Source organism: Bubalus kerabau, chromosome 2 (assembly GCF_029407905.1).
Source record: "Bubalus kerabau isolate K-KA32 ecotype Philippines breed swamp buffalo chromosome 2, PCC_UOA_SB_1v2, whole genome shotgun sequence".
NCBI lineage: Eukaryota > Metazoa > Chordata > Mammalia > Artiodactyla > Bovidae > Bubalus > Bubalus kerabau.
In genome coordinates, this window is record NC_073625.1 from 119,594,987 (window position 1) to 119,610,116 (window position 15,130).

The following is a 15,130-nucleotide window of genomic DNA, read 5'->3' on the forward strand; positions in this document are numbered from 1 at the left end:
GTGTGAGAGTGCCAGTCTACTTCCGGGGCCAAATGCGTGACCTCTGAGTGGGCTGGGACTCTCTCTTGGATGACACATCACTCAGACTGAAGGTGCTAGATGCCCATCTGAAATGCTCTGGCTTCTCCTTTAGGATTATATCACCGTATCTCAACCAGTGTGGGCACCACTGGCTCCATAATTTAGAACTTCTCTAATGGCTGTCACTTCTTACACTCTGCCTTGACTGAACATCTGGGGTACATTCAGGGCCAGACCGTTGTATTTGCCTGTGGTCTTGAGTCAGCCAGGCAGGCTCTGTGGGGAGGAGACAAGTATGTGAGAGAGGTCAGGGCCAAGGGGAAGGGTTCTGAACAGACCCTGCGGAAAGTCAGGACATGGAAGGCTCTCCCAGGGCTGGAGACACTACTTGGCTTGCTCAGCAAATGGAAGGGGGTGTGGGGTGTGGGTGGAAGTAGATCCAGATGGGGAGAAGTCAGGAGAGCTGGGGCAGAAACTGTTCTAACTCTGTCCTGCCAGCGCACGCTCCTGGGGCGGTGATCACACATGGCAATTTGCTTCGCTGAGTCCTGACCACCAAAGACTGACTCCTGCTTCTGGTTTCACTGCCTCCATGGGCTTTGGGAACATGGGATTTAGAAACTTCTTTCAAGATCCTTTGAGGAGGGGCTGATCCATTTTATCAAAGTTGGGCCCCCCAGGTGTTACCCTGAGAAGGGGGCTGTAGCCCAAGGCTTTTAAAATAAAAGCCCCAAGTAGGAGTATCTCTTTGGTCTGCTGGCAAGTTTGTCAGTATCTCCTGCTGCTTCTGCCAACCTAATTACAGCCCTGCTCTGGCCTCTTTAGGAAGCCCTACCTCCCCTAACCCTGTGGCTGGAAAGGACTGGCTTTTTCTTTCTCATTTTCTTCTTTAAACAAATGAACTGTATATTGACTTTGGTGGGCCATGAGAGATGGGGTCAATGATTGAACCAGGTGGGGGATGAGGATGTGGCCACTCTTCCTTTGGGGTTCCAGGATGTGTTTGGGGGTAAAGTCCTGAACGGGGCTATGTATTGAGATGATGGGATCAATCCCTCTGGTTCCTTCCCTGCACTCCTCCAGGGCACTCAGGTGAAACTGAGTGAACATAAGCATCAGGGCAGACTTGAGGAAGAACATCTCTCAGACCATGCAGCCTGGGAGTTGGGAGAGGCACTTGACCTTGAATAATCATGCTGGGCAGCTAGAGGGTGGACTGTAGATAAACCTGAGATCATTTTAAGATGGAGAGAGAGAAGCCACCTCTTTCTGCTTCCAGGTGCTGCCAGACATGTGGTTGATGAGATCCTAAAGCCTCATGTTAAGGTTCAGGGGGTCACCAAGCATTATGGTTAGATAGAGCCCTGATCTGGGTGTCTGGAGTCTTCCATTGATTATGTGACCTTAGGCAAGACCCCTCATTCCTCTGGGTACCTTTGTTTTCCTCTCTACACATTGACCAGATGGTTAGATCAGATGGGCTCAGAGGACGCTGGAACCTTTGATGCCCTGCCCTCTAAGTGCTGCTCCTGGAAACAGCCTCCACTGCTGGATTCAACTCAGTTCAGACCCCAGATTTATGACAGGGATGGAGAAAGGACCACTGAAGGAAATAGCGACAGAGGGGGCTGGACCAGGTCTGTGGCCTGACCTTTAGCTCCCCCCATCCAGGGTTGAGTCTCTCTTTACTGCTTGGCAGTAAATAACATATATCAGGAGTGTGGGGTCCCAGCTGACCTAGGTCTCAAGTGGTGGTAAGGGCTGTGGACCCCTGTATCAGGATCACTTGGGGGATTTGTTAAATGTGCAGAATCCTGGGCACCCACTCATCCCAGACCTCAGGGTCAGGAGCTCTGTGGGTGGAGCCTCCAGAGATTCCGATTTTACTCAACAGGTGGATGAACAATAATTGTAAGTAACATTTAGTAGGTACTCATTTGGGGCCAAGAGTGAGTCTAAGTGCTTTACATGTAATCCTCATTGATGTGATGCCATGAGGTTGGTTCTGTTAAACACACTTCCCAGGTACTTCCAGACAGTGTTTGTATACTGATGGGGGTGGGGGGTGGTTACCTCATATCAGTGAGATGGGAGGTTAGGATGCAGTGAGCCTGTTAGTGACTTCAGATCCAGTGGACCATGTACAGAGGAGCAACTGGACCGAGGCTGACACTGGCTGAGTGAGGGAGAGACAATACAGCTCCCTTGGTGAATGGGGCACCATTCAGTGCACACGAAGCCACGTTTTGGGAGGCCTCTCTGGGGGAAGGACACAGGCCAGGGAGAGAGATCTCCTGTCTGGGGCTCAGTTTCCCCAGATGGGCTAGGAGGTGGCCTCTCAAAGGCCACCTCTGAGCTCCCCAATCCATGAAATGGCTATTGGCCATGTGAAAATGCACCAGTTAACAAGCGGGATTGCCCTGCCTGGAAAACTTCTGAAACATGGTGGGCCTGAAAAGATGGATATGAGGTCCTCAAGCCTCAGTGAGAAGGTGACTGTGCTGGTGGGTCAATGCAGCCTGTAGGGGGCGGTGGGAACGGCGGGGCTTCAGGCCAAATCTCCATTCTGTCTGCGGGAGGATATCAGAGCTGCCCAGGGGCCCTGGGAGTCTTTACAGGAGGGGAAACTGAGGTCTGGAGAATTCACCTAAACTTACACTCCAGCTTAGAGTCAAGACTGGGTAGCTCATCCATCTCCGAGGCTCTTTCCAAAATCTTTGCTCCGTGGCATTGAAATAAGAAAGCGTCTCCTCCCATGGAAGCTCGTGTTTAGGGAATGTGAATGATGGTATTAAACCCCAAAGTCCCAACCCACCAGCCAACAAAGCCCAGGGCTTCGAGGCTAATTATGTGTTTGCCCATGAGTCATATAGGCAGTTCTTGCTAAGGCGACCCAGAGCCAGAGCTCTGGGTCCGAGCACTTCTCCTGGGGAGGGACCACGTCAGAGTGCCCAGGTGAGCTGTCTGTCCGTCCTTCTGTGTACTGTGGGCTCAGTGAATTCCCCGGACCCGTGGCAGATGCCAGCCTGGGCCCCCTCCAAGGACAGGGGCTGGTCGCTGCAGTGACTTAGAATGTGTTTGGCTGCTTGGAGGAGGAAGGTGTAATTAAGGTAGCTTTGTGGGACTTTAACTGGCATTTGTCACGGCTACCAAGCGGCGCAGGGCAGCGTGGGCTATTAGGCTGCTGTGTGCTGGGCTCCCGAGCGCCTCGGGCTGCCATAGACGCAGGCCACCCTTACTGGAAATCTAAGGGCCTGCCCGGTGTCCAGCCCTGCTCCTGCAGTCCCTCCCTCCCCGGAAGCTCTGCAGCTGGGTTTGGAGTGGGCTCCCCAGAGGTCCTTAGGAGCACTCAGTGTCAGCTGCAACACGTGCTGGCAAGTAGGAGCCTACTGCATGTGGTGCTGGGGTGGGCTCTGCAGACAGGAGGCTTTTATGAGGGGAAAATCTGCAAATTCTTGCAATATTTGTCAAGCTGAGTGTGGTCTGTTTTAAACAACAGTGCCTCTGTTCCTATAAGGAATTATCTTGTGCTTCCTCCTCCCAAATCACAAGGTACCTCCCCTGGCCCTGGGCCCTTCCGGGGCCTGGTTTGATGCCCCTCCCCAGCTGGGGAGTACAAACTCAGAGAGGTCTTAGATGTGTCCTCAGAAGGCACCTTGGCCCACACCCTCATTTATAGATGGGGAAACTTGAGAGGCTGCCCTGGGCTCGCCAGGTTATAGGCACTTTAATTTAATCTTTAATACTTGGGTGACAGTACCATTTTGAAGCATTCTGAGCATAGAAGCTGAGTACTGCATGGCTCATAACCAGAAGTGACACTTTGCCTTTGGTAAGTTAGTCCAGGGAGTGGATCTCTCTCTCACACATATCAAGGGGATGGGCAAACACCCACTGGGAGGGCAGTGCAGAACGCCACTTGCTGGGAGTGCAGACACTATTGTCTTGGTAGATGGCTCTCATGTCATTGCTCTGACACCCAGCCTTAGAATCCTAACCTCTTGGGGATGAACAGGACACCAGCTGTCATCCAGCTCAATACTCTACCTGGTGTAGGACCCTGTTCTCCAGCATCCTTACCAAGTAGTTGCTCAGTTTCTATTTGAACACTCTCAGTGATGGGGAGCTTACTACCTTATAAGTTTGTCCATTCTGATTCTGACATGCTGTCTTTGGTGATGAACTGAAATATGTGACCCCATAGCTTCTGCACACTGGTTTGGACCTTGGAGACCGCATGAGTAAGGCTGCTTTCTTTATCCCAAGTTAGCCCTTGACATATATTAAGAAAGTGCTTGCAGATTCTTCACATCTCTTCTTCTGGCTACTCATCCGCAGTTCCTTCAGTGGATGCAAGGATGTTCTGGTGTCTGCATCCCTTCACCCTCCTCAAACTCTTCTCCAGAAGTCCTTCAGGAGACCAGTTTATCACTGGTTTTCTTCAAGTTCAGGGTGAAACTGAGAACAGCACTGCTGATATGGACTGATGAGGGCAGTGTAGAGGAAGACAATCACTCCTTTGTTCCACACTTAACACTTCTATTAATGCAATCTACAATCACATTAGCTTTTGTGAGCAGCCTTCCTTCTCTGTTACCATCAATTAAAAAGCCCTAACATCTAAGGGTGGATGTTAATTCACTTTTTTCAGTGCCCTTTATCTAAGCTGTTAATTTTCTGCTCTCCAGTTCTGGATCTGACATTTGTCTATACAAGTTCATCCTTTTAAATGTGTCCATAGCTTACTCTGGCCCCCTTGCTTTACATCTTGATTTCATTAGTCAAGTTGTTATTTTTCTTTCTTCTCTCTACAGTTTTACATACTTATTTGAGTCTTTGAAGTGAAAGCACAGCAGGTCAAGGCTTGTATGGTTTGTGACTAAGGCAACAATCAAGGTCTGGGGTGGGATGAACTTGGGCTCTGTCCCTAGAGTAAACTTTTTGGGGGACAGGGGAGGGTTGCACTGAGTTCCAGGTAAGGAAGCCTGGACTATTCTGAGTTATGGACCAGACTCAGGACCCCATGAGTTCAGGGGAGCAAAGAGAGGTCAAAGAAATACCTTTTCTACCCAGTCAGTTTATGGCCTTATAGACCATCATTTGAAATTCTTTCCTCTGACTCAGGGCTTTTGCTCATTAAAAGGAGAGGCACTGCATTAACACTCAAAGTTCTCATCAGCTATCTGAAGATCTTGGCTTGAGGCTTTAAGCCTCAGTTTCCCTGCTTGCTACATCCCTTAAAATGATGGGAATGTATGATCAGAAGTTCTTAACCCTTTGGGAGTTAAAGACCTCTTTGAACCTCAGATGGAAGTTACAGATGCTCTGCACATACACAGAAATCCTTCATCACTTGACTAAGAATGCCAAGGTTAAAAGCACTTTGAGGCCTTCCTGCCTGAAAGAGTCTATAAGGGCATATTGTGGGTGAGCTTGGCACATGCTCACACATTTTCACAATGTTGTACAGATCACCTCCACAGCCTTTCTCCTATCTGCCCCTCACAATGGCCTCAGGTGGAGACAGTGGTTATCGACATCACTGAGGGTGAGGAAGCTGAGCCTGGAGGCCTCAAATTTCATTCAAGATCTAGCGACCCCATGGACTGTAGCCTACCAGGCTTCTCTGTCCATGAGATTTTCTAGGCAAGAGTACTGGAGTGGGTTGCCATTTCCTTCTCCAGGGGATCTTCCTGACCCAGGGATTGAACCCGAGTCTCCCGCATTGCAGGCAGACTCTTTACCCTCTGAGCCACCAGGGAAGCCCAAACAACTAGTTCAGTTCAGTTCAGTTCAGTCACTCAGTCATGTCCGACCCTTTGCGACCCCATGAATTGCAGCATGCCAGGCCTCCCTGTCCATCACCAACTCCTGGAGTTCACTCAAACTCATGTCCATCGAGTCGGTGATGCCATCCAGCCATCTCATCCTCTGTCGTCCCCTCTTCCTCCTGCCCCCAATCCCTCCCAGCATCAGAGTCTTTTCCAATGAGTCAACTCTTCGCATGAGGTGGACAAAGTACTGGAGTTCCAGCTTTAGCATCATTCCTTCCAAAGAAATCCCAGGGCTGATCTCCTTTAGAATGGACTGGTTGGATCTCCTTGCAGTCCAAGGGACTCTCAAGAGTCTTCTCCAACACCACAGTTCAAAAGCATCAATTCTTCGGCGCTCAGCTTTCTTCACAGTGCAACTCTCACATCCATACATGACAACTGGAAAAACCATAGCCTTGACTAGACAGACCTTTGTTGGCAAAGTAATGTCTCTGCTTTTGAATATGCTATCTAGGTTGGTCATAACTTTCCTTCCAAGGAGTAAGCGTCTTTTAATTTCATGGCTGCAGTCACCATCTGCAGTGATTTTGGAGCCCCCCAAAATAAACTAGTTAGTGGTCCTTAAATATTCACATAGGGCCCAACCCCCATACCCCATTTTCCACTTTCTATACACTTTATAGGCCTGAACTCAAATGCCAAAACTTCCATGACTTTGGATCCATTCTCAGATCAGTACCATGTCTGAGGGAACATTTGGGCCTACCTACCACCTTTCAGTGTGTCCGACTCTTTGTGAGCCCCTGACTATAACCTGCCAGGCCCCTCTGTCCATGGAATTCTCCAGACAAGAATACTAGAGTGGGTAGCCATTCCCATCTCCAGGGGATCTTCCTGACTCCGGGATCAAACCAGGGTCTCCCACATTGCAAGCAGATTCTTTACTGTCTGAGCCACCAGGGAAGCCCTCTTAGCTCAGAGTACATCCTAAATTTTCTCGGACTTACTCAAGGCCACTCGATGTTTCTTTTGGAAAGTGGTACTGGTACCCAGAAGGCAGACTCCAGACGTCAGCTGACGTACAGCAGTCCTTTCAGCGAGACAGGAAGTGGTGTGGATAATTTCCTTTTATTGGGAAGGTGGTTTGCATTAAACCTTGATGAAGCACCTGTGAAAGGGTTAACACAGGGGCAGGCTGTTGCCGGTGGTGATGGGGCAGGGCAGGGCCCAGGGAGAGCAAAAACTGAGCTTCCCTGCAGTCTTTTCCACCAGATCACTGCATGGTCCCGCTCTGTTGGCTGCCGCAGCTCCTCCCAGCAGCCTCCGTGTTCATGGCCTCAGCATCTTCCACCTGGTTCAGGCCTGGTTTATTTGTTCTCATTTCCTATTGGTTTCTCCTGAGGAAGCCATGTTCAGCCAGCAAGTCCAGGAACTGAGAGGGACACAGAGATGGATAAGATACTGTTCCTGACTTAAGGAACTAGTTGGGATGGGGCACCAGCAGCCCTGCCCTTGTGAAGCCTACTGAGTAGTGAGGAAGCAGATGGGGTCACAGGGGATGCCACATGTGCCTCTGTGGCTGGGTTGGGAAGGAGGTTGGGAAAACCACCGGCATTGGAGGGCGACTAAAGCCGACTCATGGAATCCTAAGGTGGAGGCATGTGAAGTGCGGGAAAAATTTGGATGAGGATGAAGAGCCCCCTAGGTTGCTTGGGCAGCAGCCTGGAAGTAGGAAGGCTGGCGGGGAAGATGAAGAGGCTTGCAGATCAACCTACAGGTAGCATGAGATGGGCACGTGGTCATGGGGTTCAAAGGCAAGCCGGTGTTTGGCACCCAAGGTTGATGCTGGCTTAAAAGTAGCGGCAGTGTCGGTGAGGCAGTCCTGACCCGCGTGCTCTCTCTCCTCTTGCAGAGGCCATGCCACTGAAGCATTACCTCCTTCTGCTGGTGGGCTGCCAGGCCTGGGCTGCAGGTCTGGCCTTCTATGGCTGCCCGAGTGAGTGCACCTGCTCCAGGGCCTCCCAGGTAGAGTGCACGGGGGCACGCATCGCGGTGGTGCCCACCCCGCTGCCCTGGAACGCCATGAGCCTGCAGATCCTCAACACACACATCACCGAACTCAATGAGTCCCCCTTCCTCAACATCTCGGCCCTGATCGCGCTGCGGATAGAGAAGAACGAGCTGGCCCATATTGCTCCCGGTGCCTTCCGCAGCCTCGGCTCGCTGCGCTACCTCAGCCTTGCCAACAACAAGCTCCAGATCCTGCCTGTTGGCCTCTTCCAGGGCCTGGACAACCTCGAGTCACTCCTGCTGTCCAGCAACCAACTGGTGCAGATCCAGCCGGCCCACTTCACCCACTTCAGCAACCTCAAGGAGCTGCAGCTGCATGGCAACCACTTGGAGTACATCCCTGATGGGGTCTTTGACCACCTGGTGGGCCTCACCAAGCTCAATCTGGGCAAGAACAGCCTCACCCACCTCTCACCCCGGGTCTTCCAGCACCTGAGCAACCTTCAGGTCCTCCGGCTGTATGAGAACAGGCTCTCAGACATCCCCATGGGCTGTTTTGACGGGCTCAGCAACCTCCAAGAGCTGGCCCTGCAGCAGAACCAGATTGGAATGCTGTCCCCCGGCCTCTTCCACAACAACCGTAACCTCCAGAAGCTCTACCTGTCCAACAACCACATCTCCCAGCTGCCCCCCGGCATCTTCCTGCACCTGCCCCAGCTCAACCGGCTCACGCTCTTTGGGAATTCCCTGAAGGAGCTCTCTCCTGGCATCTTTGGACCCATGCACAACCTGCGGGAGCTGTGGCTCTATGACAACCACATCACCTCCCTCCCGGATAATGTCTTCAGCAGCCTCAGCCAGCTTCAGGTCCTGATCCTCAGCCGCAACCAGATCAGCTACATCTCCCCGGATGCCTTCAATGGGCTGGTGGAGCTGCGGGAGCTGTCCCTCCACACCAATGCACTGCAGGAGCTGGATGGAAGCGTCTTCCGCATGTTGGCCAACCTGCAGAACATCTCCCTGCAGAACAACCGCCTTCGGCAGCTCCCCGGAAACCTCTTCGCCAACGTCAATAACCTGTTGACCATCCAGCTGCAGAACAACCAGCTGGAGAACCTGCCCTTGGGCATCTTCGATCACCTGGGGAAGCTGTGTGAGCTGCGGCTCTATGACAACCCCTGGAGGTGTGACTCAGACATCCTTCCGCTCCACAATTGGCTCCTGCTCAACAAGGCCAGGCTGGGGACAGACAGCCTCCCTGTGTGTTTCAGCCCAGCCAGTGTCCGTGGCCAGTCCCTCATCATCATCAATATCAATGTTGCTGTCCCCAGTGTGCAGAGCCCAGTGGTCCCCAAGGTGCCCAGCTACCCAGGGACGCCGACATACCCGGACACATCTAGCTACCCCGACACCACCTCCATCTCCTCCACCACTGACTTCACCAGCCCCTCACAGGACTACACTGATCTGACCACCATTAAGACCCCCATTAGTCTTCACCCGGACGGCATGACCCCGGCCCAGAGTGGGCTGGCCATTGCCGCCATTGTCATCGGCATCATTGCCCTGGCCTGCTCCCTGGCTGCCTGCATCTGCTGTTGCTGCTGCAAGAAGAGGAGCCACGCGGTCCTGATGCAGATGAAGGCACCCAATGAGTGTTAGAGAGGAGGGCTGGAGGAAGGGCTAGGGGACAGTGGGACCCCAGAGGACCCGGGATTTCACCATGCTTCCTTCACCTCTGGGTCCACAGACCATCCCCTGTCCCTCTCTCTTGGGTCCCCTAGAGAAAGGCATCCCTACCTTTTCCTGACCTGCCTGGTTCTCCTGTAGATGAGGTTCTGGCAGAACCTTCTTACTACCAGGGAGATCTAACCTGCCATGGAAAAAATCCTGTGGTGGTCCCAATTCACATGCCTGGGCTTCTTTCAAGAAGCCCCTCCTCTAAAGCTCATCAGCTCTCCTCCAAAACGTGCCTTCCCTGTGTCTGTGCCCCCGCTGGCCTCTATAGACACAGTTATCACACACCTGCCACTTTGTGGGAATAGTTCTCCACTGGGACAGCCCCTCTCCCAAGTATTATGTAATTTTGATTCCCCTTCTTTGCTCATCTTGTTTGTGGCATGGCTCCACCCTGTCCGCTCAAATGAAGAGTCTCTCTTCATTTCCTGCTCCTGAAGACAAGGTGACTTTTCTCCTCAAAGGAGGCTTCAAACCTTTTAGTGGCTTTTCCAAGAACTGCCAAATGCCCTGGCTTTCAGGATGCTATGATAGAGAGAAAGGGGAAACTGAGGCTGCTCAGTTTCTGAAGGCAGAGTCATCATCAGTGTCTCTCTTGTGATTTTTATCTGGAAAAGGAAGAAAGGCACTGGTGCAACAAGTTTTGCCTCTTTAGAGAATATTTCTGAACTGCAAACTTTGCTTTCAATATTTTAGTCCTTTAAGGAATAAAATCATGCAGAAGTTCTGACCTCCCCAAAACATGAAAGTCCGCTTATTGGTATTGGATGGAGAAAGCAATCTGGTACCTGGGGGTCCTTGTGTTCACCTGCAAGGTTTTTCTCTTTTAACTGTTTCTGGAAATGTAACCTACATACAGAAAAGTGTGAGCATGCTAGTGTAAGGTTTGATGGATTTTCACAAACTGTACACATCTGTGTGATTAGTACCCAGTTCAAGAAACGAGACCTCACCAGCATCCTCCATCCGGGGCTTTTACTGGAGAAGACTGGGGCTTGTGGAGATGGCATGGACTTACCTGGAAACTGGCTCCCCACAGATCAGGATAGGCCCCTGCCTGCCCTCCCCCTGCAGCCAGTCCTTGCAAAGGCCCAGCTACCAGCAGTGGAGGAGAAGATGTAGGTATACTCTGGCCTGAGCAGGAAATTGTATTCAATGCCAGACCTTCAGGCACCCAGACTGGGCAGGTCAGAAGCATCTCAACTAGAGAGGTCCATGCAACCACACACCCTACCCTGCCAACAAGCTGTCTGTTGCTCATTGGAGGTTTCTCTGCTTGGGCCTTTTATGGGCATGAGATGCCCTATATCTGTTTTTAATTTTCACTCTGCATCTCTGCATCTGGGGAAGTGAAATAGCTCAGAGATGAGATCCTTTAATTGGACAGCCAAGTATAATAGAACCCAGCAATCCCTCTGGTCGTGGTAAAATTCTTCATGGACATTACAGTCAGCTAGAAACTGAACTTCAGCATTCTCACACACAGCAGGCAACACGGATACACAGACAGGTCAGACTGGGTCAGGGACTTCTCTGAAGCTTCCCCCTGCCTGTAGTCTGGTTACAACAGTTGAATGCTTTGGTTCAGTGTTGCAGTCACATGAATACCTGCCCTGGCCACCATTCCTGCTGCACACATATTCACACTGGTAAAGAAAGTACACTTATGACGATGCATGTCTTTCTCTGGACAACTGGTATACCACTTTAGAAGTAGAAACAGTGAAATGGAGACTTTCAGGTGTCTGTGTCTTCCCAGAAAACAGCTGAAGCCAATACTGTTCAGATTTGGAAATCTGCCATCAATCCTGACTGGCCTTTACTAGTTCCCTCTGCCGCACGAGACAAATAAGAAATCCACTTTGGCCTTAACAGCATGGTGCTGACAGGCCCCGACAAAGAGTCCAGGAGCAGATGTGTGTTAAGAGCTAGTGCATTTTGTAGCTTTTCACTCTCTGTCACAGGAAATCTGGGAGAGATGTTGTTAGAGGCAAAAGACATTATCTCACCAAGGTAAATCCGGGTCTCCAAAATGTTTTCAAAATATGTATAGTACCTGGCAGACATGTACCAGGGTTTGCCAGGGTCCAAAAAGAAATGAGCCTAGAGCTTGGGGCTTGAGCATCATTCCCAATGGTGACCTGCCTTGTTGATCCTGGGCCACCTGCCTTGTTGATCCTGGGCCCCAAAGGGGAAGTGTGGCCTACTCTCCTCCAGACAGGAAGCACGGTTTGGCACTGCATTCTTCAAAGGACTCCGTGTAAGGAGGCCCCAGCATCTCATTGTGCAAGGGTACAAGTGGGCCAGAGATATCAGAAAGGTAAGGAAGGAGTCTTCGTCATCCAGCGTGACCTGTCAAGCTGAGCCCAGACCCCTGGATATTGATAGCATTGGCCATGACCTTGGAATATCTTCCTCTCTGGCCCAAGATACCTCATGTGTCTCCAGATCAAAGGCTGGCCTGAGGGCAGCTGTCCTCAGATGACTCCGCAGGGAAGCACCCTGGGTGGGGCTGGTGGACCCTTTTTCTGACCTTCTGAGTGCCCCTGGTCCTTTCTCCATCAGAGACGGGAGGGAACCATTGAGCCTCCTCTTCCTTGGCAGGCCATGTGGTCTCTCTAAACCATGGTGTCTGGTCAGGAAGCTGCCAGAAAAGGTGGGTGGAGTTTCCTTTCCAACAGGCTCTTGGCTCTTGGCATTTGCTCACTTCTTGGGGCTGAAGTGAGCTGCTTGGTTCCCCAGAGTTGAGTTCACTTTTCTCCGTAGCTCATTGGCTTCTAGTCCTCCTTGTCAGTTCTCCATTTGGAGTGGAGGGTAAATATTGGAGGAAAGACAATAAAAACTGGTTAGAACCACTGTTTTTCAAAAATGTTTACTCTGCATAGATACCCTTCAAAACACTTAGCAGGCATTTTCTTTTTAACCCTCACAACAGCCCTGTGCAGGAGCAGTACATGTGTGAGGATCTAAAACCTCTTGCTTCTGCAACATTATTTAACAGGCTGTGAGTGTTCCTTCTCTCTTTAAGCTCATACAAGAATTCATGGCCTGTCCTAGGCTTTCATTGCTTAACCAAGGGAAATGGGAGTCACTGTCTTGTTGCTCCCCATCATCTTAGCTATTCGACCCCACCTGGTACTCTGTGGATCCAAAGCTTTGTAAATACAGGAAAAGTTAAACTCATCCATCCATTAAAGAAAAACTGGCTTTCCTCAAGGGAATGTTGGGCTGAGTGTATATTTTTCCTCCTCGCCAGGATTTAAAGGCACAACGCCGTTCTCAGAACTCTTCATGGGCAGCAACAGCATTGTCACTGATGTCTGTGTAGTGAAGTGTTAGGAATCATTTCCAGACTCAGGAAGTTTATGAAGAGGAGGCAGCTACAGATGACAAGATAACTGGAGTTGCTAGAGAGACATGGGCAGTAGCCTGCCTTTAGCTACGAATCACTCAAAGAAATCAACCCACAGATCCCACAGTTGGAATTGAACTGGAGTTGCTGGGGAGGCAGTGGTGGTCTTGGGGAGGAGGTCATGGCTGTGATTCAGAGAGGGGCGGGGTGGGCACTCCTCCAGGCCAAACTCCTCCCAGTCTGAACTTTCTTCTTCACCCAAGGAGGGATTGTTCTCACCAACTCATCACCTTCATGCTGCCTTCAAAAGTGGATCGATTTTGCCTCACTTAGGGAATCATTGCAAATAGTCCCAGGTGCTTGGTGATGTATTTAGAGCTTTCTAGGCCCCCAGGGTTTTATAGAGTGTGAGCCCTGGTGGGCGAGGTGGGGGGTCCTTCTTTGCTGGATGCTGCTTGTAACAGATTTGGGGTACAGAATCGACAATAAATGGTATACACAGGACACATGTGTTCCTATGGGCGCCTTGGCTAAGGGATCTCGCTGTTGATTCTATGCTTGTCACATGAATGCAAGGCTGACCCAGACAGCTCTTCACAGACACCAGATATTCAGGGCTGGGAAAGGCTTTTGGAAAGCGAGTGGGATCAAAATGATGTCTTGAGGTCACTATGGCTGGATGGGGCCTTAGGAATAGGCTCAACCCATTTTATAGATGGAGAAAATAAGATCAGGACAGGAAATGAATTTCTCATAGTCACCTAGTGAACTAGTGGCTGAGCTTGCAAGACAACCAGGCCTCCACTCCCAACCTGGGGCTTCTTCTATGTCTCAGAAAGGCAGTGAATTTCCCTCAGCATTCATCAAAGTGCACATGCATTCACACTCATGCACACACTAGCTTTGGTGGATAGGACTCTCCTGCACACGTCTGGACTCTTACAGTGCCTAGCACCCAGGCTCAGTGAGCCCCAGGCTCTCAGAAGACACCTTGTGAGTGAAGGTGACCCTCCAGGTGTCCAGAAGTCCCTGGGACCTTTTCAGGCCTCCAGGTTCGGGGGCTGTCACCGCTGCTGGTGCAAGTCCAGGGTTTATAAGAAGGGTAATCTTTTATCTGTCCCTTCATCCCACTGCCATGCCCGGGAAGAGGGCTTCAAACCATATTTCCTGGGCTCTCTTAGCGCTTCAATCCCTTCTGCTGGGTGTAACCCTGTCCCAGGAGGCTGGACCCGGCGAGGGTCAGTTGTGTGTTCACTGTTTCACAAAGCAGGACCCTGTCACTGACTGGGACAGGGCCTTATGCGCCTTCCCTAACCACTGAGCCCACCCACTCAAGATGGGAGCCTGGAATTCCAACAATGGAAGAACAGTGAGCGCCTATCTCCCATCTCCCAAAAGATGCTGGAGTTCTTAATACAAACCTGCCCTCCACACCTGCACATCTGCCCAGGGTCCTGCCAGCAGCACGGACCCACTGTTTGATTTCACACAAGTGCATACGAATGAACACACACACACTCACACGCTCTCCTCACTCTGCTCTGCAGCCCCTGCATGAACACCTTCAAGGCCAGAAAATCACTGTCTCCTCATGCAACTGCTTTCATCCCTGGATAATCTCAGTGGTGAATGCGTTCCTGTCCATACTGAGCCAAAATTCACCTCCCTATATCACTCCCCCCTTTTAACTCAGAAAGGGTTTAGAAACATAAGCATTCAATAAACAGCTACAGAAGGACAGCAAAGCTGCAGACCTCTTAGGATTACTCCTGGCACTGGGAGTCTGCAGGTGCCTGCGGCTGGCTGCCCAGCTGTGGTCAGCCTGGCTTGCACAGGTAGGGATATAAGTTTTAACCCCTGATCCCAGTGCTCACCCCAGAGCAACCTACTGGGAACTTTCTAGGGCCTGGTGGATTCCCCTGGGGTCCTAAAGATGCCAAACCTGTAACCTTGGCTGGATTTTGGCCCCAACAAGGATCTGTCCGTGGTAAGAGTTCAGGGTCATTTTGTAATCTTCAGAGGCCTTGCCTGGACTCTCTCCTGCTGTCCTGTGACGCTGGTGACATTCCAGGAATGCTTAGGCCACGTGAGGGGAGGAACCTCTCCCTGGAACTTTGATCAGCGCCAGGGCTGCTGGGTTCGTGCTGACCACTGACCACCCCAGAGGCCCTTCTGCTCCAGAGGAAGAGCCAGGGCAGCTGGTCCCCACCTGTCAGCCCCTCACGGTATGGTCACT

At 51.1% G+C, this 15,130-nt stretch overlaps 1 protein-coding gene across 2 annotated transcripts; it reads left to right on the plus strand.

Moving 5' to 3' along the window:
- Positions 1 to 2,899: 2,899 nt before the first annotated feature.
- Positions 2,900 to 11,166, plus strand: LRRC15 (leucine rich repeat containing 15). Of its 2 annotated transcripts, none has more exons than XM_055568667.1 (2): positions 2,900 to 2,976; positions 7,708 to 11,166. In XM_055568667.1, the coding sequence occupies exon 2, from the start codon at positions 7,713 to 7,715 to the stop codon at positions 9,465 to 9,467; it is 1,755 nt and encodes a 584-aa protein (XP_055424642.1). In that variant the 5' UTR covers positions 2,900 to 2,976; positions 7,708 to 7,712; the 3' UTR covers positions 9,468 to 11,166. The 2 variants fall into 2 exon arrangements, with proteins under 2 accessions (XP_055424642.1, XP_055424641.1); XM_055568666.1 differs by lacking the exon at positions 2,900 to 2,976 and adding an exon at positions 7,025 to 7,572.
- Positions 11,167 to 15,130: the final 3,964 nt, after the last annotated feature.

What these genes read in the sequence shown, in the direction of transcription:
- LRRC15 (XM_055568666.1), top strand. Translation starts at nt 7,479, where the DNA reads ATGAGGATGAAGAGCCCCCTAGGTTGCTTGGGCAGCAGCCTGGAAGTA. An exon ending in GCTTGCAGATCAACCTACAG is followed by an intron (nt 7,573 to 7,707) that starts GTAGCATGAGAT and finishes CTCCTCTTGCAG; the next exon opens with AGGCCATGCCACTGAAGCAT.